Source organism: Pomacea canaliculata, linkage group LG8, assembly GCF_003073045.1.
Source record: "Pomacea canaliculata isolate SZHN2017 linkage group LG8, ASM307304v1, whole genome shotgun sequence".
NCBI lineage: Eukaryota > Metazoa > Mollusca > Gastropoda > Architaenioglossa > Ampullariidae > Pomacea > Pomacea canaliculata.
This window is the reverse complement of record NC_037597.1, coordinates 3530717-3552002: the sequence shown is the minus strand read 5'-3', so window position 1 is coordinate 3552002 and position 21286 is coordinate 3530717. Positions and strand designations below refer to the sequence as shown.

The window sequence follows — 21286 nt, the reverse complement described above, 5'->3', positions numbered from 1 at the left end:
TTCTTCTTTGTGACGTGCATCGTCATAGCTTTCATCAAAAGACGACAGGAAAGGCGCTTCCCGCCGCTGAGCGCTAGAACTACTACCCCTGACGCTACCGCGGCTCCCCCCGAAGTGACTTCCGGCGTGGGACTAGAGGGCGCCACGCAGCGCCGGATGTACAGCGGACCTACCTATACAAGTGCTGCCCTCTTTCACAACGTGGGAGTGACCTCCCCAGTCACGATTCCGCCCCCGTACTCATCCATCGCCTTCGATACCTCGGTACTGATAGTCACCTCCGACATGCCGCCATCGTACTCGGAGGCAGACGACAGTCGTTCACGAACGGAATGAATGCTTGCAGTCTGGCTACTGTACCTCACTCCTCCTGTCCTCCTGTCCTCCTGTCCTCCTGCCTCCTCTACAGTCGGCGCTCTGTCTGCGTGGGAGAGTAAGAAGAGGGAATATCACAGTTCACACTTCATCTGATCACATCCATTATAACAGTCCTCCGAAGTATCAATGCACTCTGATCGAACTTAAAATTGACATGCGTGTGTATGTTTCGGATAAGAAATAAACTAATAAAAGTAAATAAGTGTAAAGAAACGAGAAAAAAAATAACAAGCAAGAAAACGAACGAAGAAGAAATAAATGAAAGAAGGAAACAGAATAAAAGAAAGACTGAGGGAAAGACGCAACTGTGCGAAGCAGGACACGATGGATGAAGCCGGGAAGTGGCCCGGATGTGTTGACCATGATACAGTCTGTGTCATGTCTGACAACCTGTGTTATCGTGGTGGGACACAAGCTTCTGAACTGCGCATCTTGTGAGCACCGCGACTCACCCTCAGTCGTGAGGTGCCTTGAGTCTGAGTGAGTTCATTTACCAAGCGGCCCACGACAGCATCATGAGACTTTTGAGTTGTGTGATTATTGTCGTTGCAGCAGGCACTACTCGTAGGTGAGGCCATTTTTAAACCCTCTCTTTCATTCCGAAGACATTTGAAGTTGTTGTGCCTCGATGGGTATGTTGGGGCGAGGCGGGTTATTTTGAAGTGGCTCACCGTGTGCAGAAACAATTTTCGTTATTGTCAGGATGTCAGGGAATCATGTGATGTGTTAGTCAGCTAACATTAGTCTTTCCTCTAGTGTTAATGACTTATTTGTCAAGTTTATTAGTTGGGTTCTCTCACAGTGGCAGCTACCACAGTAACTCCAACACTCCATGATTCACCAAGCTCGTGTGTGTGATGCTTTGAATGTGTTAAATGTTTTTGTACCTTTGGGCATGACTGTTGCTTTAGTATTTTTAATAAGTGAATGATGCTCTTGATTCTGCATGGAATTACTGTTGATGTTACTGTAATAACATTTCAGTGCAGTGGCTCGTATTTACAAAAATGGTCAGTATTTTATAAGTTCGCTAGTTGGAAATCCTAGTATTCAGAACTGACTACATGAGCTCTCCCTTCAGATGGCTGACAGTAAAAAGACTTACCCTACCTTCAGGACTTTGTCAAGTATACAATCGTTTTAAACTCAATGTTTTTACAGAAATGTTTCAGTTAATCATATCATCTAGGACAATTTTATGGCTTTATACTTTACATTCACAGTGACAGTAATAGAAAGACTGTTATCAAATGGTGAAAATGTATAATTTTTTTAATATATCAATACACTTCTATTTTTCGTGCAGTTTTGTGCCGAAACTGTGTTGGACTGCAACCTCTCTCTCTATATATATATATATCTTTACATATACAATCATACTTTTCTTATGAAAGGATGGTATCAATATTGACCTGGTTGTATTCGCACTGAGTTTTCATCAGCAGGTGGGTGTAGAAGTCAGAGACTGAATTAAATTCGATTTCAAAATTTTCTTCTATATTTCTCTGTTATTTCTTTCTTCGGGTTATTTATTTTCTAATTTTGTATAGTTTTGTTCCTCCATACTTAACCACTAACACCTTTCCTTCTGATCAAAAGGACGCATAATTAGCTTGTCTAAAGGACCAGGGTAGGGCTCTACAATTAGAAGCTGTGTGTAGTGGGGTTGGGGTCAGAGAGAGAGAGAGAGAAATGATGAGAGAGATAAAGATTTGCACGTGCATCACTCATGTCTAAAATCGCTCTGGGAATGAGCACTTGAAACCCTGTAGACAAATTCCTGGATCTCTGAATGGCTTCAGATATTTCAAAAGCTCCGTGCCAGTACAGAACATACAGGAAGTCCTATACTACAATGGCGGAAAAAGATAGGAGAAAGGGACACCAGGTCCGGCACGACCTAGGACCGATCACGTGACAAAAAATTGCGTCTTTCGTAGGTCGAAGAAGGTTCGAGATCTGAGATATAAGACATTGATGGATAGTGATACATTTTTCTTCCTCTCTTTTTCTTTCATTCTTTCTTTCTCAAAGACGGAGAAGATGAATTTAAGCCTTATGCATGTTGTATGCGATGCTTATTTACAGCTAACTTTACAGTCAGTCAATGGACGACAACTCCAGGATGGAATTTTACCAATAGTAAGCTTAATATTTTTTGCTTTGTTTTGTTTTGGTTTTAGATCATGTCAATAACGATTTTTTTGGATTTATTCTTAGATGACAGAATTCAAACAAAATATTTTTTGTGTGTGATTAGTTATAAAAATACTAATCTAAAAAAAATCTTCGGTATCACAAGGGTTTTCAACAACTATTATGTAAAAAAAAAATCACATAATTTACTAGTCGTAATGAATATTTCCTGTAGGAATAGTACAACAAGAAGAAAAAAAAAAAAATTAGAAGGAACTTGTGAGTGACGTTGGGAGAAGAAATAACGACAAAAAGACTGCCAAAGTGACAGACAGACAAACTAATAAACAGACAAACTGTGTCTAAGATATCAGCTCTCCCTCTCTTTGCAGCCTCGTCTTCGTGCGGACCAACATTTCTGCGGGCCACTCCTGGAGTAACTGGTGTAATATACTCCCCAAACTACCCCAACCATTACCCCAAGTATGAATTCTTATCCTCAGATGGCCGAGTTCATACCACTTTAATGTTTTACACGAATTATAGTTTGCTTAGTGCATTTCCTACAATGTAATGAAACCCTTCTATCACAAAATAAGAAACTTCTGTTACTACTGTCACACATTCACATAAATGTAAGAGCACACGCACGCCAGCACACACACAAAACAAACAAACAAACAAACAAACAAACAAACAAACAAACAAACAAACAAACAAACAAAACCCAACACTAAGCTTTCTGGGCAGAAATTTAAAAATCTTCCTATTTGATTATTATTTCTTCGTATCGAATAAATTGTTAAATTCGTGGCAAGTTAAACCGAACAAAGACAGACTGACACTTATAGATGGCTCTGGGTTTTATCTTCACCTGTCCTAGCTCTGAGGCGTGCATCTGGTCCATATCAACCAGTGACGGCTACGTCATCCAGGTGACAGTGGTTGACCTCAGGATGGAGAGCTGCATCAACTGTTCTTGCGATTTTCTGGCCCTGTACGACGGTAGGGGACTTCACCCAGACTTGTAGTGTTTTGTGTACATGTTTGAAAACGAAACTCTGATTTTCTCTGGTTTAAGGCTCTTTTTACTTTGTCATAGACTTATGTTAACTGCTGAGAAAAATAATAAAATCAAAATGAGCCGAATAATTCTGTAAGTTATTTTTGTAGACAATTTAACCAGTCTAAACCAACCAGAATGCACTACACATTTCTTAATAAAGTCATGTATCAGCGAAGTTGGATAAAAATTATTCAACTAACTTAGTTAAAACTCTACTTTTGTTTTTAATCAAGTCTTTCCATTGTTATACTCCGTGTTCAGGGATCCAGAGCAACGCCACTCTTTTGCAAAATCTGTGCAACTTCTCCCCTGGAAAGGTCCACAGCACTGGGACTATCATGAGGGTAGAATTTGTGGCCGATCCTATCGGCACAGACTTTGGATTTCAGTTGAACTTCACTGCGGTTCCAGCGACCTCACTTCTGTCGACATTTTGTAAGTTTTCGACAGACAGAGACAGAGACAGACAAATCGACATATAATTGATACATACTGTGTAATACGAATAAATTTTCGCAAAACACACCATACATTCAGATGATTTATATTATAATAAGTTAAATAAGCAGATAAAGTGGCAAGCTTTGTATGAGCGCTAGATGGTGTCTCCCCCTGTTGGACCCCCACCCTGCTGTGTTCAGGGGGCATGCTTGTCTCGATGACCCTTACAACTATAATATATGTAATATTATTGACGGGAGCTCCAGTTCCTGGCAGTGTCACCCATGTCAGGATAGATCAAGGGGTAGAGGTCAGACTATGAGTGGTCCACATCTCACCGTTCCTGTTTATACTGGGCATAGACTTGCTTATAAAACAAACAACAGAAGACAAGAAAATAGGAATCCGTTGGACACTTAAGCCGTATTGGAAGAGACATATGTGTGTGTGTGTGTGTGTGGTGAGTATGTAATAATTTTTTTTATATATTTTTAATGTAGGAGTGTGTGGCTGCACGTCTGCTGACGAAACAATCACATGCAATCCTTTCTCTTGCAGCTTCATTGAGAACAACGACACCCACCACGAGGTGGCCACCATCCACTACGGCTTCAGCAGGTTGCTCCATCATTTAATACCATACACAGCTTTTCACAACTCTTCCCCAAGATTAAAAACAATTCCCTCTGTGTGGCTGGGCACAGAGCTGTGTCCGTCACTAGAACTAGTATAACCAGAGGTTCTGAGTTCAAATCTCGTCTCGACCCCCGATCTTTTTCTTCATGTGGCGCCCTTTGACTGACTGCTTTAGTTGCTGATGTTAAGTAAAAAAAATCTACTCCCCTTCCCCTACCCCTACCCACACTAGACAGTTGTGAGCGGGAAAGGGGGATAAAACACACAGGTTGTGTATAGAAATGTACTTTTAAGTGCATGTGTGTGCGAGGGCTGGTGGGTGGGGTTAGAGAAAAGGTACAGAAAGAAAGAAATACCAGAAAAACGAAGGCAAAAGGAAAAATTAAAATTTAATTATATGTTAATAGGAAGTTTAATTATTAGTAAGCAGAAATTAAATGTTGTAGTATATTTTTCTCATTTGTTAATATAAAGTATTAAGAGTAATCGGAAATTGAAAGCTATAACATAACGTTTTAAAATATTTGTTAGTGATATAATTACTATAATTACAGAAATATATTTAGTAGTAATCAGAAATGGGATGTTGGTTCAAGCTGTCAAGGTTTTTATTTTACATCGTATATTTAAATGCATTAATTATGCATTAGTAACTTCTCACCTTTCAAGCTGCCTGTCAGCTCGGTGTCACTAACCTACACGCGGCTCTCAACTCTAAAGGAAGGATTTATTCTCCAGGCTACCCGTATAATTATCCACAGTGAGTTACCTCTTCAGTCATTGTCATCTGAGGTCATCATGTCCCTTATATCTGTCATCTGAGGTCATCATGTCCCTTATATCAGTTACATTTATGTGTTATGTGACTCGACAGTTCAACAGCTTGTCGCATTTTGTTATTACTAGTTCTTTCTTTGTGTGTTTTTATTGTTTGTATGCCCTTCCACACTCTCTTCACCTTTAGTCGACCAAGGTGCCGACGCGAGTGTAGGGTTATTTCCAGTGATCATTTCAAGATCCAATCGTCATGAAGCCACAAAAATATTCTTGTTGCTATGGCAATTTGTGGTGAGCATCTTGGAGCTGGCTGCGCCCTTCCCTTCAGAAATGTAGCCAACCCACTGTACTTTATCGAGCAAATTAACAACAACAACAACAACAACAACAACAACAACAACAACAACTCAAACACCCCTTCTTTTGTAATAAATAATGATAGTGTTAACTTACTAGCAACTTTAAGCTCAAAGGGCTAGTGAGGAGCAACCTTTCTTTTCTAACAACTTGTTAAAGGTCAACGAAAAAGATCGAGGTGAATACCACCCGTGTTTTGTTTTGGTTTTTTTTTTTAATTCAAGATGCACGCGTTCATATATTACTATGCACAGAAAAAGATCCCCAACACAGACACGATTGTATAAAGGACACGTGTATTGTCAGCCAGTATAAGAGCTGAGACCATATGTTAATTAGGAAAAATGTGGCGCCGTGAATTTAATTTCTTTATAATTATGATGGTATCCTGCTCTGAGCTATGAACAAGAAAATACTTGCTACCCAGTAGACCTTTCATTTCATGCTTGTTTAGTTTTAAGGCATCGCCATGTGGACATATTGAAATAATATACATAAACAAGTGATAATGTTCTAGAGCACTATCAGAAATATGCTTAATTTTACGAAATTTATGTGTTGAAATATATGTAGTAGAATTTTCCTAAGTACAAAATTTTATTTAGCACATTAAATTACATAATGTGAACAAAAACTTCCATTTGTGGCATTTATAAAAATCATTCGCATCAGTTTGAACTGTACACTGAATCTGACCTGAGATAATGTTGTCCACGTTGTGTCTTAGCAATAGCAACTGTCAATGGCGAATCTCTGCCGACCAGGGCAATGTCATTCACCTGGTTGTTCGCGAGGTGTCCATAGAGAACTGCAGCACCTGTACCTGCGACAAAGTAGTCATGTACGATGGTAAGTATTGCACACGACCACAAAGTAATGATGTACGATGGTAAGTCCTGCACACGGCCACAAGTAATGATGTACGATGGTAAGTCTTGCACACGGCACACAACTCCCCTCGCCCCAACGTCTTCGTGCGGAGGTGTCTTTAACTGCCTATTGTCCTGTGGGTAGTAATGTTTCACTAAGTTTATTTTTCATGGCAGGTCCGTCGTCCTCTGCCAGATTGCTATACGGCTTGTGTATGACAATCCAGGCCAACTACTCCGTGGATAGCACTGGACCGAACATGTTCATCACCTTCACCTCGGACTCCAGTGTCAGCGGCAAGGGCTTTGTTCTCGAGTACTGGGCTGTATTGGACAGAGGCGGTAACTTATCTTTGTTTCTTGGTTGGATGTGCGTGGGCGCGCGTGCGTGTGTGTACTTGCTTGCTTCATTGTTTTTATATACGTATACAAGCTACTTCCGACAATGTGAAAAAACTTGATCAAGCCTTTTTTTTTTTTTTTTTTTTTTTTTTTTTGAGTCGGAGATGCTGTGGTTGATATGGCAGATTATTGTAACCGGCTGTATAACTTTGTCCAGTTTTCCTCTTTTTGGGCATTCAACCTATTTTGTAATTGTGTAACATTCTACACTATTCATTGTTCAGTTACAGTTGTGTAATTGTTGCAAAACGGTTACAACGTGGTTGTGTAATGTCTCTTCTGTAAGAAAACACCTCTACTTATTTTATTTCTCCTTTCACATCTTCATCTTTATCGGACACTGTCAGACTAATGTGGTTGTCTTGTTCTTGCATTTTGTTCCACTTGGGGCTTTCACGGTTTTCACGGTATGTCGGATCACAGCTATGGCTTTTGTCGTATTCTGCCATTTTCAATCATGATTTACTATTTTCTATCAGTTCTGTTATGTTTCATGTTCTTTCACATTACATCACGTTCTATCACGCTCTGTCACGTTCCATCATGTTCTATCTTATGTCACGTTCGAGTATGTTCGATCATGTTATTTCACATTATGTCACGCTCTGTTAGGGATATACCTACAAGCGTCGACCAGCGAGACCAAGACAATTTATTACACGTGGACTTCTGTGAATTATCCCAAGTAAGTTTTCACAAAAAGAGCTACATAAAATATCATCATCATCATCGTCGTCGTCGTCATCGTCGTCGTCGCAGTAGTAGTTGTTGTAGTTGTAGTGGTCGAAAAATCACCAAAGACTTTTTCTAGTATATCATCTATGATTCTATGGAATTACGTCGCAGCTTCCGCGGGTTCGTTAAGGTCGAGTGGTGTAAAGATGAATAACAAACGGGGAGGGTGAGAAGCTCCATCATCCCAAACTTGCTTCCTATTTTAATGTAAATAAGACGCACAAAACAAATTTCTAGTGTTTAGTATCTGTTTATTCCCCTTTTATATTATTGTAGTAAGTCCATACCTTTGATCGTTGCTCGAGTCCTGTTAAGTCCCTTCTTGGTCCCCCCCACCACCACCACCTTTTTTTTTTTTTTTTTTCGGAAAGTCTCGTTAAACTGAATGATAACCGGGGTAAGCGGGAGAAGGGGGTGTTTGGATGGCCTGAATGCCGAAAGCACAAAAACATGACTGAAACATAATGAGACTGATCATTGTTTGCTTCGCAGTTACGCCAACAGCAGCTGGCTAATACGTGCTGACGACGGCTACGTGGTGCAGCTGTCGGTACTGAATGTCGACATAGAACAGTGCACCAACTGTATCTGCGACAAACTGCAGATTTTTGACGGTACGTTTCCCCTCCCCTCCCTGGGGATGAGGTACAAGCATGAAAGACAACTCTCGTGACATCTTTTTTTTTACTAACAGACAACTTCGTTCACACTGCGTTGGTGCGTGTGTGTGTGAGAGAGAGAGAGAGGATATACTGTAATGAATTTTCAGTTTAGCCACCACGAATAAAATCAGTTATTTAGGTTATTATTTAAAAGATTTATTTTTGCTGAAAAAGACAACTCAGCCCTAACTTCTCCTATATCAGCTTAACACAGTTATTTCCCTTGCTGCTTCGATCATCAGGTTATTTCTCCCAACATGTGTACATGTGTACAACTGTCAACCAGTTAGTTTTCTGAACTCTACAATTTTAACAAAATGTGTTTAGATTTGCATTTCTCAAAAAATATTTTAATTTAGCTAGAAGTTTTCTCTCTAGTTTGTCATAAGCATCCTTAAGCCTAATAAAAACGTTAATCGTGGTCAGAATGAAAAAATATAATTATTTGCTTATAAGAGTTGATGCAATATAATTATGCTCATGTTTTCGATAGCACACTTTTCGCTTATTTACTGTGTATAATTTAGTATATGACCTGTTATGTTGCTTATATTATAATACAATGGAATGGCGCGGTTACCCTGGTGTGGGAAGCTGACGAATCAAATTGTATAGGTCAATGGCCTCACAATAAAGAATATGAGTCTTGAGATCGTTCTTAACTGTCCCGAATTTTCTTCCGTAACTCACTTCCTTTACTCTCATCAGTCCTTACTAGTTTGACATCACTTTCACCTGTCTTTGCTGGTTTCATGTCACTCTCACCTGTCCTTACTGGTTTGATTTTTCACTCTCACCTGTCCTCACAAACTTGCTGTCACTCACGATGTTTGTCCACCTCAAGCTCCAGCCTACTCGGAGGGCCGGAGGATCCGTCAGTACTGTGGGAGCTTGCGCTCCGATGTTGTGTACACCACCCAGAAGTACGCCTTCCTCACCTTCACCTCCGACTCCTCCAGGACTGGCAAAGGCTTTACCATTACATACAGAGCGGTGACCTATGACCCTGCATGTGAGTGCTACTAAATAAAGTACTTTAGCCACAGCTACCATCAAACCGAAAGTAATAAACGAAAGAAATAAACTATGTTTTATTCCCCCCACTCCGTGTGTGTGTGAGTGTGAGAGAGAAAGTTGAACTTTATCAACATTTGCTTTGAAGGTGAAATGTGAATATAGTTGTCGGCGATAATGTCTACGATAACGTCTATGATAATCTTTATTTACTTACGTATATATTGCAGTCTATCAAACAACTAAAAGGACCACCTCTTCTATTGAAGGTAATTCTACCCGTAATGAGATTGTGAGTGTTAGTGTTGGTGTTAGTGTTAGTGTTAGTGTTAGTGTTAATTATTTTATCCCTACCACCTACCCACCCCGTGTGTGTGTGCGTGTTGGAATTTATCAATATTTGTTCTGTCACTGGAAGCCAGCGAAATACAAATATTTTACATGTAAAGGCTAATCTTTATCTACTGATGTATCTATTGCAGTTTATCAAACATCACCAGGGAGGCCTACCTATAGTAAAGGTAATAACACCGGTAATTAGAATGTAACACCATGTGTAACTTTATGTATGTGCGTATGTGCGTTTATCTGAGTACCAGGATTAGGATACGTGCATCCATGAGTGCGTTTTGAAAGAAGAGTTGTGCTATCTGTGAATTTTTGAGTAAGGTGTTGTTTGTTGTCTGTGATTTGTTTTTCACAACAAATATATATATTGCTTTATGTGGGGAAGCAAGGTGACGCACACTAACCTGCTCGATACCCGTAAAATACAGGGGTTTTTTTTTTTCTCTCCAACAGATCAGACGACTGGTCTCGTGATGATCATTGTCGGTTCTCTGACGGGATTGTCCATCCTATTCATCTTCGTCGTTCTCATCATCTTTCTCGTCAAACGACGCCAGGCCAGATCACTCAACACCTACAGCAACCTCCCCCACACCGGCAACACGGTCACCGTCACCAGCACCACCGTGCCGCCCATGCATTACTACCAGCCTAACACTGGGGTGGTTGTCGCTGTCCCGGGTGTTGTGTACCCAGCTCAGTCGGCCCCACCTGCCTTCAGGAACGAAGCTTTCACACCTGACTTGATCCCGAGCTTCAAATCAGTCTCTCCCTCCGCAGGTGACCGGCTGTCTCGCTTTTCTTCTCGTTCTCGGAGAGTTTAATTCTTTTCTCCTGTCTCCCTACAGTATAAACAAAGAAACAAACAACAACAGAAATAACAGGAACCTAAATCACGTTTACTTCTGTCTATGGACACAAATTTTTATTTGGACACTCCATTTGTGTGTGTGTGAAGAGAGAGAGAGAGAGTCTTTGGAAAAGATTTCTGAAAAGTTTCTCATTATCATCAGGATTACTTACTACTACTAATTCTATTAATGCTACTTGTTTATTTGTTTTCAGACAGGCCAGTAATTTCTCGCAGACTCTGTGCCCAATGTACCGCAGGTCCTCATCAGAAATCTTTTCTTGATCATTGAAGAGAGGATGCAAAGCTTTCCAGGAAACACCAAATATTATTTTTATCATATGTACTGTATTTATGCTTGTCGCAAAAACCAGCTTAATAGTTCCCCCTCCTCCATCTGCTTTCCTTATCTAGCCTTCAACTGCAGTATTATTCTCATCGTCCACCTTTCCATCGCTCACCTATCCTCATCAACCAAGCCTCCAAGCTCATTATCAACTCATCCGTCCCTGTTGCTTATCTCTCTATCCTGCTCGCCCATCCTCACTCTTCCCCTCTGTGCTGGGATTCCGAGCTGCATGAGTCCAACCTCATCAATTGCTTTCTCATTATTACATCATTATTTTCATCATGTTATCAGATGAGACAGATGCAGTTTTACAATCTACAAAGAAAGTTCACGTTTTGTGTCGAAGTCTCTTGGCACACTATACCGAATGTATTCCGTTGGAAATACTGAAAAAATATCACTCGATGTTAGATCGGTAGTATAATATATTGGTGTGATGGTGTGATGTTAGCCAGAATCCAGTTACTGCAGCATGGATTAGCGACTGTTTTGTCTTCATGACACACTTTTGACTAAATGTAAACAAATCGATTTGCCCAAACCGCCATGTTTTTATTATTGGATGTTTTTTTTTCATATAAAAATAACAAATATAATATATATTCTAAATATTGTACATATTATGTTTATTTATTCTAAAAGGTAAAAGATATAATAAGCCTGCGGTCTTCTATCCTCTTTGTGCTCGCGTGTGCAAGGGGTCTGTTGTGTGTGTGTGAGAGAGAGAAGTGCCAGCCAGCCAGCCAGCCAGCCAGCCAGCCAGCCAGCCAGCAGGCATGTCACTATTCATGTAAAAGATGTTATTGCCGAAGTGAAATTCTTAACAAGCATTTAAAAAACCATTATAGGTTGTCACTACTCATATGGCGGTTGTCCTTTGCTATCATATTACTGTTTAAAGACCAACCTGATTGGTGTTGACTGCTGGCAACCTTGTGAATGGTGCACAAGCGTGACGTAGTACACTGTTAGCGTGACGTAGTACACTGTCATCAGCGCTCATTGGAAAAAACATCGTCACAACAGATTCTATTGACTTGTTTTATTAATAATAATTTTGATAAGTGAGTGTGTATATATATATTTATTATCAATATCTCAGCCAATTAAAATTTAATATGCTGAACAAGATCACAAAATAGAATGAAGAACGTTGCGAAGACTACTCGCTGAGTTCCGTCAGTCAAGGGCGATTACTGCAGAACAAAATGAAGGAGAGTCGATCCTCTTAGGCCAAGGGACAGAATAATCGAGATGAATGCCGTCTCCACATCTAACAACACGTAACAATGCAACCGTTTGCAACGTTTTATTTTTTTATTATTATTTATTTATTTTATTTATTTTTTTTTTTTTGTCAACTCCATTTACGCCTGCAAACAGGGGTGTGTGTGCGTGCGTGTGTATGTGTGTGTGTGTCTTACCAACCAGCAGACCGGAACACGGCGACACTCTTTAAAGGACAGCATACTTACACCGGATTTGACCCTAAAAAGCCAATAATGAAGGCTCGTGGTGAGAACTACTACCCCCGACGCTACGACGACCCAATCCGAAGTGACTTCCGGCGTGGGACTAGAGGGCGCCACGCAGCGCCGGATGTACAGCGGACCTGCCTATACAAGTGCTGCCCTCTTTCACAACGTGGGAGTGACCTCCCCAGTCACGATTCCGCCCCCGTACTCATCCATCGCCTTCGATACCTCGGTACTGATAGTCACCTCCGACATGCCGCCATCGTACTCGGAGGCAGACGACAGTCGTTCACGAAACTACCAGACCAAACAGAAAAAAAATAAAGACAGGAGGGTCAAAATAATAAACAAACAAACAAAAAAATCAAAGAAACAAAAACAAAAGCAAACAAACAACGAAAGTAAAGCAAAGCACAGCCATGTGACAAAATTAATAAATAAATAAAGGAGCAAAAACGCCAAACAAACCAAATTAAAAAATACATAAATAAAATAACGTAAGAAAGAAAAACTGAGCGAAAGAAAAAATGAAGGAACAAATAAATAAACCCAAAAGCCAAACAAATGAAGCAAAGAGGGAGACTACAAACAAAGAAAGAAACTACTCAAACGATGACGGAAATAGCGAATTGAACAAAGAATGAGTGAAAGAAGACAAGTCAATGTGAAGCAGGAAAAGATGGCTGAAGAAGGGAAGTGGCCAGGATGTGTTGCCCTGAGCTACAGTCTGTGTCCTGTCTGACAACGAGATTCTCGTTCACACGCGTCCACGTATTGCGCAGTCCTGTGAGCACCGCGACTCACTCAGCACAGTCCTGAGTTTGAGTTTGTTCATTTACCAAGCGACTCACCACAGCATCATGAGACTTTTGAATGGTGTGATTATTGTGGTAGCAGCAGGACTAGTCGGAGGTGAGACCATTTTTTTTAACCCTCGCTGAAAGTCCCTTTGATTTCTAAGAAATTTGTTGTACTCGGGGTGGGCCACATGGAAGTAGTCCGCCTCCTACATGCTCGGGCGAGGCAGGCTAGTTTGAAGTGGTTCACCCTGTACAGACACCATTTTTATTATTGTCAGGAGGCCAGGAATCATGTGATGTGTTAGTCAGCGAACATAAGTCTTTCTTCTAGTGTTAATATGTTATTTGTCAAGTTCATTAGATGGGTTCTTTCACTGTGGCAGCTACCACAGTAACTCCAGCACTCCATCATTCACCAAGCTGTGTGTGCGTGTGTGCGTGCGTGGTATGCTTGGAATGTGGTCGGTATTTCTGTTAAGCATGAGTGTCGTTTAGTATTCAATAAGTGACGGATGCTCTTGAATACAAAGGCTGTTATCAAATAGGAAAATGTACTTTTTTAAATGCATCAATACCATTGTACTTCACGTGCATCTTTGTGGTGAAACTGCGTTGGACTGCAGTCTACATATCTATGAAAAGATAGTCATACTAGTTTTATGACATAAAGATATCAATATTCCTCGCACTGACTGAACTTTCATCTGCAGGTGGGTGTAGAAGTCACAGACTGAGCTAAAATCCCAATCAAAACATCCTCGAATATTTTATCTCCTACTTCTCTTTTCACATTATTAATGTTCCATTCTTTCCATAGTTTCTTTCATCCCCCATTCTAACACCTTTCCTCGTATCAAAAGGAAATGACACTATATAAGTTGACTTTTAAAATGTATTGTCTAATGAAAGTGTACACATGTGTAGTGTGTTTTGCGTGTTGTATGTTTATGTGTTTTGTGCGCGTGGTATTGAACTACCGCCCGTGCGGCGTGCACGTGTTCAAGTAGGTCTTTCCAGGGTTTTGCCAGAACTAAGCCACCTTTGCCTTACTCCGCCTTTAAAGAAGCACATCCGAGAATTAAAGTTAGCAAGTTGGATTTATTTTTGTGATAGCTGTGAATGTGACTGAGCCTGATTGCTTTGGAGGATGTTGACATCGGTCTTCATCTGGAAGTTGTACAGGTCCTTGCAGTACTCAGTCCATCGGTGGACTACAACATTGTTTTAGTGGACTAGGAAAATTATGAATGTAGAATTTGTGGCCGATCCTATCAGCACAGATTTTGGATTTCAGTTGAACTTCACTGTGGTTCCAGTGACCTCACTTCTGTCAACATTTTGTTTTCGACAGAGACAGACACATCGACATGGGGAGAAAATGATTGATACAGACTGTATAACACAAATAAATGTGGGCGAAACACGCCATGCTTTGTTACTTTCAAATAATTTGTATAAAAAGGAAATAACAGAAAGCTTTAAATGAACGACAAATGTATTCTATTCATGGATGATTGAACTCCTCGATGTCTGTTGCATCCCCGTCTCCAGCTCGAACATGTTCCTTCATAGTTATGTTTTGTTTTACAAATTACTGGAGAATTATAAATTACAGGAGCATTCGGTTACGGAGGCCCATTTTAATATTAATCGTAGAAATATCACTTATCTGTGGTAATTTTTGTAGCCGTCTTCCAAAGTGACATAAGGAAATAATTCTTCACTTGCTGTGCGTAGCATCTTTATTATATATTGTGAATGCTGAATTTGAATTTTTGTTATTGGTCACTTATTTTTCTGCCCCATCAGCCATGGCTGAGTACCACGAGGTGTCAGTAGGAATACCGTACAAGATGCAGACACCAGAGTACCCCAACAACTATTCCAAGTAAGTTTTTTTTAATAATTATTAAACCACACCCTAGTCCTCAATGAACTTTATCCTTCTCTGATGAATTTTCTTAGGACAGACTATAAATTCCTCCCAGACTTTGTGAGACTCTCATCGTGTTTTATTTACCAACTTGATTACCTCCGTCAAGTCACTCAGCCACATCGGGGTAACTGAAAGTAGGAAGTATAAAAAAGAATTATGATAGAAAAGCTGGTAGTCTAAGAACCTGTCTTGTACGGTGCAAACCAGTGACATATGCTTCTTACTTCAAAAACGGATAGCTGATCACACAAATAGTCAATGGACACCTAATCCAAAGACATAGCCTAGTTCTTATTGTTTGTGTTTACATATGTAATATGCACAAATGTAAGCACACGCCGTGAGATAACTTGGAAGAACCAGAGAACGGAGGCCCTGTACATGTCAGACTTATTATTTCTGAACTCTAGGCTATAATCCTGATATCCATTTTATTTAAAACATCACAGTCATCGCAATCAATAAAACCACTAAGAAAGTCGATCTTTAACTTTCAACCGATTGATCGATCGATTGATTGCTATTGTTTATTTAGCAACGCCCTCTACCGGTGGCAGCTGGAGGTAAAGGATGCTGCTTACGTCATCCACGTGGTTTTCACAACAATAGACATCGAACAATGTAGCGGCAGCATATGTAACTGTGATTACCTGGAGCTGTTTGACGGTAAGAACTAACTGCTTACTTAGTAGTGAGTGGCCGACAGCACTAATGAGTAGTAACAACAGTCACAACAAACAGACTCTGCATATCAATGTGTGTGTGGGCGCTTGTCTTTCTGCGATGTCAGCAGAACAATCTGTTATGTATTCATCTATCTCACCTGGACCAGGTAGCTAAGATAGGGAAGGAGAAGGACTTAGACAAATCCATTAACTGAGAGTCAATGTTACACCATCAGGACCGTCAGAAATGTCGTCCAGAATCGTCAGACTGTGCTCGTCCTCACCCATGATGTCCGACTTGTATAGCAGTGGTTCCAGTCTCTACATCAAGTTCGTCAGCGATGCTTCGAGGACTGGCACCGGCTTCACTCTGACCTACAGCGCCGTGCACCGGCAGTCCGGTCAGTGTCCCATGTCACTCACAAAATATATTTTCATTCTGCCATCACACTCGTGTTACCTCATTTGAGTCTTTGGGAGGGGGATTGCTGGGGGGTCTGCCATGATCTGCATGCGGCTAGAATCTTGAGCATGTTTGGCAGTCCATATCAGTGTGACCAACTTTTCTCTGTGATGAAGATCAACCAACCATCACACAGGAGTCGTCTTACTGATGTACACTTGCAGTCCATCCAGAGAATCGCCACAACACAGAAACTTACTTCAAACATAAACAAACTTGTTGCCAAGAAAAGATGTCACATGTCCACTTCTGACAAAGTAAATTAAGAACAAAAACTGCTAAGCCTTGGTTTGTTATTAGTTTTTGTTTCAATGTATGATTTTGTTTACATAAATTAATAACAAAAAGTTTAGTTTTCTACTGTTCAATAAAAAGTTATCGGACTTAAATAATAACGTTCGGCCCGCAACTTTGTGTATGATGTGAGATTTGGCCCCCTGTGTGATAGAGTCTGACATCCCTGAGGTAGATGGTCGCTACGTCGACCTTTATCAGGAACTTGCACTAGTCTATAAATAATTATTCAAAAAACCTTATGAGAATTTTGTGTGTGTGGTTATGTGGGTAGGTGGGTTTTAATGTTGTTTTACAGTATTGTAATTGTAGGTGGATGGACGTCTGCTGACGAAATAATGATTATTCAATCCTTCCTCTCGCAGCTTTATTGAGCACAACGACACCCATCGCCAGCTGGCCAACCTACTCTACAGCATCAACAGGTTTCTCCATCATTTAATACCATTCTTATCTGCATAAGACTCTCGGGATACTATCTTTTCGACGATTTTCAAATTATTTTCTTCCTCGTGTGGCTGGACACTCGCTTGAGCGCTTGTCCGAGTATAACCTGATGGCCTGAGTTCAAATCACGTCTCGACCCCGATCTTTCTCTGCATGTGGCGACCGTTGACTGACTGCTTTGCCGTGATATAGCATTAGCTGCTGACTTTGGCGTAAAAAAATCTATTCTCCTTCCCCTTCCCCCTTCTATTCCCTTGAACATGTTCGAGCGGAAAGTAGGGATAATATACACTGAGCATATTTATGGACATTCTTGTGCATGAGTGGACGAAAGGTCTGGTGGACGGGAAGAGAAAAGGCACAGAAAAAAACGAATGTGAAAGGAAAGACAGAAATTTAATTTATGCTAGCATGAAGTATAACTGACAGTAATCAGAAATGGATGTTGTAGCATAACCTTTTTTTTAAATTATATGTTAGTGTAAATTATTATCAGGAGTAATCAGAAATGGGATGTTGTTGATTTAGGGTTTGAAGGTTTTTATTTTATATTACTTATGTATTTACTAAATTAAATTCTTTCATTTTTCCTTTTCTTTCAAGCTGCCTGTAATTACAGTGTCGTTACTCTACATGCGGATGTCAACTCTAAAGAATTAATTTATTCTCCAGGCTACCCAGATAATTATCCACCGTGAGTTACCTACGTACACAGTTCATCTGTCAGTGTCATCTGAGGTCATCGTGTCCCTTACATTAGTGACATTTATGTGTTATGCGACTCGAATGTTTACAGCTTGTCACATTCAGATGTAATAGTCTGTTATTACTGTATTTGCTTTCTTTCTTTGTGTGTTTTTTTTTTTTATTAAGTGTTGGTATGGCCTTTCACACTCTCTTCACTGTTATGTCTGGTCGACTTGGCTTCTTAAGCGCTCGCCATGTGGACATTTTGAAATAATTTACATAAGCTATGGGGCACTTTCAGAAAGATGCTCGATTTACCAAATTTATGTTTTGAAATACATGTACTATAATATTTATTTAGCATATTATATTAAATAACGTGCTCAAAAACTTCCATGTGTGGAATTCATAAAAATACGAATTTGAATTGAAGCAGTTACTGTACACTGAATGTGACCTGAAATAATGTTGTCCACGTTGTTTGTGTCTTAGCAATAGCAACTGTCAATGGCGAATCTCTGCCGACCAGGGCAATGTCATTCACCTGTTTGTTCACGAGGTGTCCATGGAGAACTGCAACACCTGTACCTGCGACAAAGTAGTCATGTACGATGGTAAGTCTTGCACACGACCACAAAGTAATGATTTGCGATGATAAGTCTTGCACGCTGCACACAACTCCCCTCGCCCCTATCTTTCTTGTTCGAAGGTGGATTTAACTGCCTGTCGTCCTGTAAGAAGCAATGTTTCACTAAGTTTGTTTTTTTTTTTTTCATGGCAGGTCCGTCGTCCTCTGCCAGCGAGCTGTATCGCATGTGCACAACAATCCAGCCCAACTACTCCGTGTATAGCACTGGACAGGACATGTTCATCACCTTCACCTCCGACTTTAATGGCAGCGGCAGGGGCTTTGTTCTCGAGTACTGGGCTGTACCCGACCGCACCGGTACCTTCTCTTTCCTTCTGTGTGTGTGTGTGCGCGCGCATATACGTACACACGTCACCTACAGCAGTGTGAAAAAAGAATTTGAAATAGTCTTGTATTTTCTCGGAAATGGTGTGGTTAATATGATTATTTTAACCCACTGTATCGTTTTGTCCAGTTTTGCCCTTCTTTGCCTTTTATCCATCTTGCCATTGTGCAACATTGTTGACTGTGTCATTGTTCAGTTATAACAGTGGAATTGTATTTCTATCGTGTTATTTGACCTTATCTTATGTTCCATCATGTTTTTTACATGATGTCATCCACAGAGAGGACCTGCGCATTTTATCTAGGAGCTTCGGCGAGTGAGACCAAAACCATTTATTCCCCTGGTTATCCTATGAATTATTCCAAGTAAGATCTCGCAAAAATAACTGCATAAAATCATCATCATCGTCGTCGTCGAAGAATTAGGACGCGACTTTTAAGGGTTTATTCAGGTCAAGGCTGCATTCATAGTAGAGTAAAAATAAATCTGGGATTTGACGAAGCCCTATAACCTTACAATGTGTTGCCTTTTTAACCATTTTAATATAAATAAGACATCTACAAATTTCTAGTTTTTAATATGTAATTATTCTTCTTTCATAATTTTTATAGAAGCTCCATACCTTTGATTTTTTTTTTCATTAACAGCAATCGTTGACAGAGTCCTGTTAAGTCCTTATTATTTGTTTTCTTTTCTTTTTTGGAATAAGCAAGCCTTTAAATAAGGTGACCAGACGTTCCGCTTTAGGCGGGACAGTCCCGCTTTTGACCTCGTGTCCCGCCTGCTCATCGGGCGGAACGCCCAATGTCCCGCTTACTGGCTTTCTGGCAAGTCCATCAAATATCCCGCTTGTCTTTAAAAATCACTTTTTTCGGCGTTCTTTGACGGTGACGACACTATCATCGGAACGTGTCCCGCTTTCGCCCCCGAAAAGTCTGGTCACCTTACTTTAAAACTAAATGGTAACCGGATTAGGGGGTGGTGTGGGTGTTGTTTAGATGGCCACGGATGCCGAAGGCCTCAGAACGTTACTAAGACGTAAAGTGACCGCTCGTCGTCTGCTTTGCAGTAATGCCGAGTGCAGCTGGCAAGTACGTGCTGATGCCGGCTACGTGGTGCAGCTGTCGGTACTGAATGTCGACATGGAGCAGTGCACGACCTGCTCGTGCGACAAACTGCAGATTTTTGACGGTACGTCGCTTCCCCCTTCTCTGGGAAGGAGGGACAGACATGACAGACAACTCTCATGACATCTTTTACTAACGCACTAGTCACAAACATCCTCAGGTCTAATATAACGAGCGGGTGGGATGTCAGAACAAAATAGCTCCATCTGAGTATTACATGATTTGTAAGGTCGTTGACGGTAATAGATAATCATGCCAGCACCTTTCTTCCTCTGTATTTACTGACATCCCCTCTCACCTGTCCTCGCGGACTTACCTGTCCTCAGCCTCAGACTACTTGTACGGCCGGAGGATCCGTCAGTACTGTGGGAGCTTGCACTTCGATGTTGTGTACACCACCCAGCAGTACGCCTTCCTCACCTTCACCTCCGACTCCTCCAAAACTGGCAAAGGCTTCGTCATTACATACAGAGCGGTGACCTATGACCCTGAGTGTGAGTGCTACTAATTAGTAAATAGAGTACTTTAGCCACAGCTACCATCAATCTGAGAGCTAAAAGATATAAATTATATTTGCCTCCGCCCCACCTTTCTGTGTGTGTTGAAATTTATCTTTTTTTTTTTTACTCCGGAAGACAATGAAATGCGAATATTTTACATGTCTATAATAATATCTCTGATAATCTTTATTTACTTTTGTATCTCTTGCAGTCTATAAAACAACTGTAGGAAGCCCTACCTATAGCCAAGGTAATTTTATCCATTAGACTAACGCGCTGGGTAGCGTGACCATGTATGTGGGTATGCGTGCGTTTGTGTGAGTGGTGCGATACGGGTATATATGCATGCGCTTTGAGTTTAGCTTCTTGTGAATTTTTGAGTAAGGTGTTGCTTCTCATCTGTCTATTTGTTTTTGTTTGTTTGGCTTGACTCGCTGTGTCATGTTGTCAGACCTTGCAGGTAAAAAAAACAACAGTTGTTTTGTTTTTCTCCAACAGATCAGACGACTATTCTCGTGATGATCGTCGTCGGTAGTCTGACGGGAATGTCCATCCTAGTCATCTTCGTCGTTTTTATCTTCTTTCTCGTCAAACGACGCCAGGCCAGATTACTCAACACCTACAGCAACCTCCCCCACACCGGCAACACGGTCACCGTCACCAGCACCACCGTGCCGCCCATGCATTACTACCAGCCTAACATTGGGGTGGTTGTCTCTGTCCCGGGTGTTGTGTACCCAGCTCAGTCGGCCCCACCTGCCTTCATGAATGAAGCTTTCACACCTGACTTGATCCCGACTTCAAATCAGTCTCTCCCTCCGCAGGTGACAGGCTGTCTCGCTTTTCTTCTCGTTCTCGGAGGGTTTAATTCTTTTCCTCCTCTCCACAGTAGAAATAA

The 21286-nt window shown here is 40.8% G+C and overlaps 2 protein-coding genes across 2 annotated transcripts in view; both read left to right on the top strand.

Annotated features, from left to right (window-relative positions):
- Positions 1-20: 20 nt before the first annotated feature.
- LOC112571100 (tolloid-like protein 2) lies at positions 21-11680 on the top strand. The gene is made up of 16 exons (XM_025249911.1): positions 21-946; positions 2467-2520; positions 2907-2997; positions 3398-3519; positions 3842-4015; positions 4580-4639; positions 5327-5417; positions 6519-6640; positions 6838-7002; positions 7675-7747; positions 8290-8411; positions 9304-9471; positions 9704-9742; positions 9956-9994; positions 10275-10601; positions 10887-11680. Exons 4-16 carry the CDS (start codon positions 3471-3473, stop codon positions 10961-10963), a joined length of 1506 nt encoding a protein of 501 aa, XP_025105696.1. The 5' UTR covers positions 21-946; positions 2467-2520; positions 2907-2997; positions 3398-3470; the 3' UTR covers positions 10964-11680.
- Positions 11681-13303: 1623 nt separating this feature from the next.
- Positions 13304-21286, top strand: part of LOC112571098 (deleted in malignant brain tumors 1 protein-like) — a 9360-nt gene continuing 1377 nt past the window's right edge. Inside the window, exons 1-13 of the mRNA XM_025249909.1 lie at positions 13304-13407; positions 15105-15183; positions 15767-15897; positions 16133-16297; positions 17019-17078; positions 17704-17794; positions 18280-18401; positions 18569-18733; positions 19042-19126; positions 19831-19952; positions 20215-20382; positions 20600-20638; positions 20887-21212. Of these exons, the coding sequence (XP_025105694.1) occupies positions 13356-13407; positions 15105-15183; positions 15767-15897; positions 16133-16297; positions 17019-17078; positions 17704-17794; positions 18280-18401; positions 18569-18733; positions 19042-19126; positions 19831-19952; positions 20215-20382; positions 20600-20638; positions 20887-21212 (1605 nt within the window). The 5' untranslated portion in view covers positions 13304-13355. The remainder of the gene's footprint in view (positions 13408-15104; positions 15184-15766; positions 15898-16132; positions 16298-17018; positions 17079-17703; positions 17795-18279; positions 18402-18568; positions 18734-19041; positions 19127-19830; positions 19953-20214; positions 20383-20599; positions 20639-20886; positions 21213-21286) is intronic.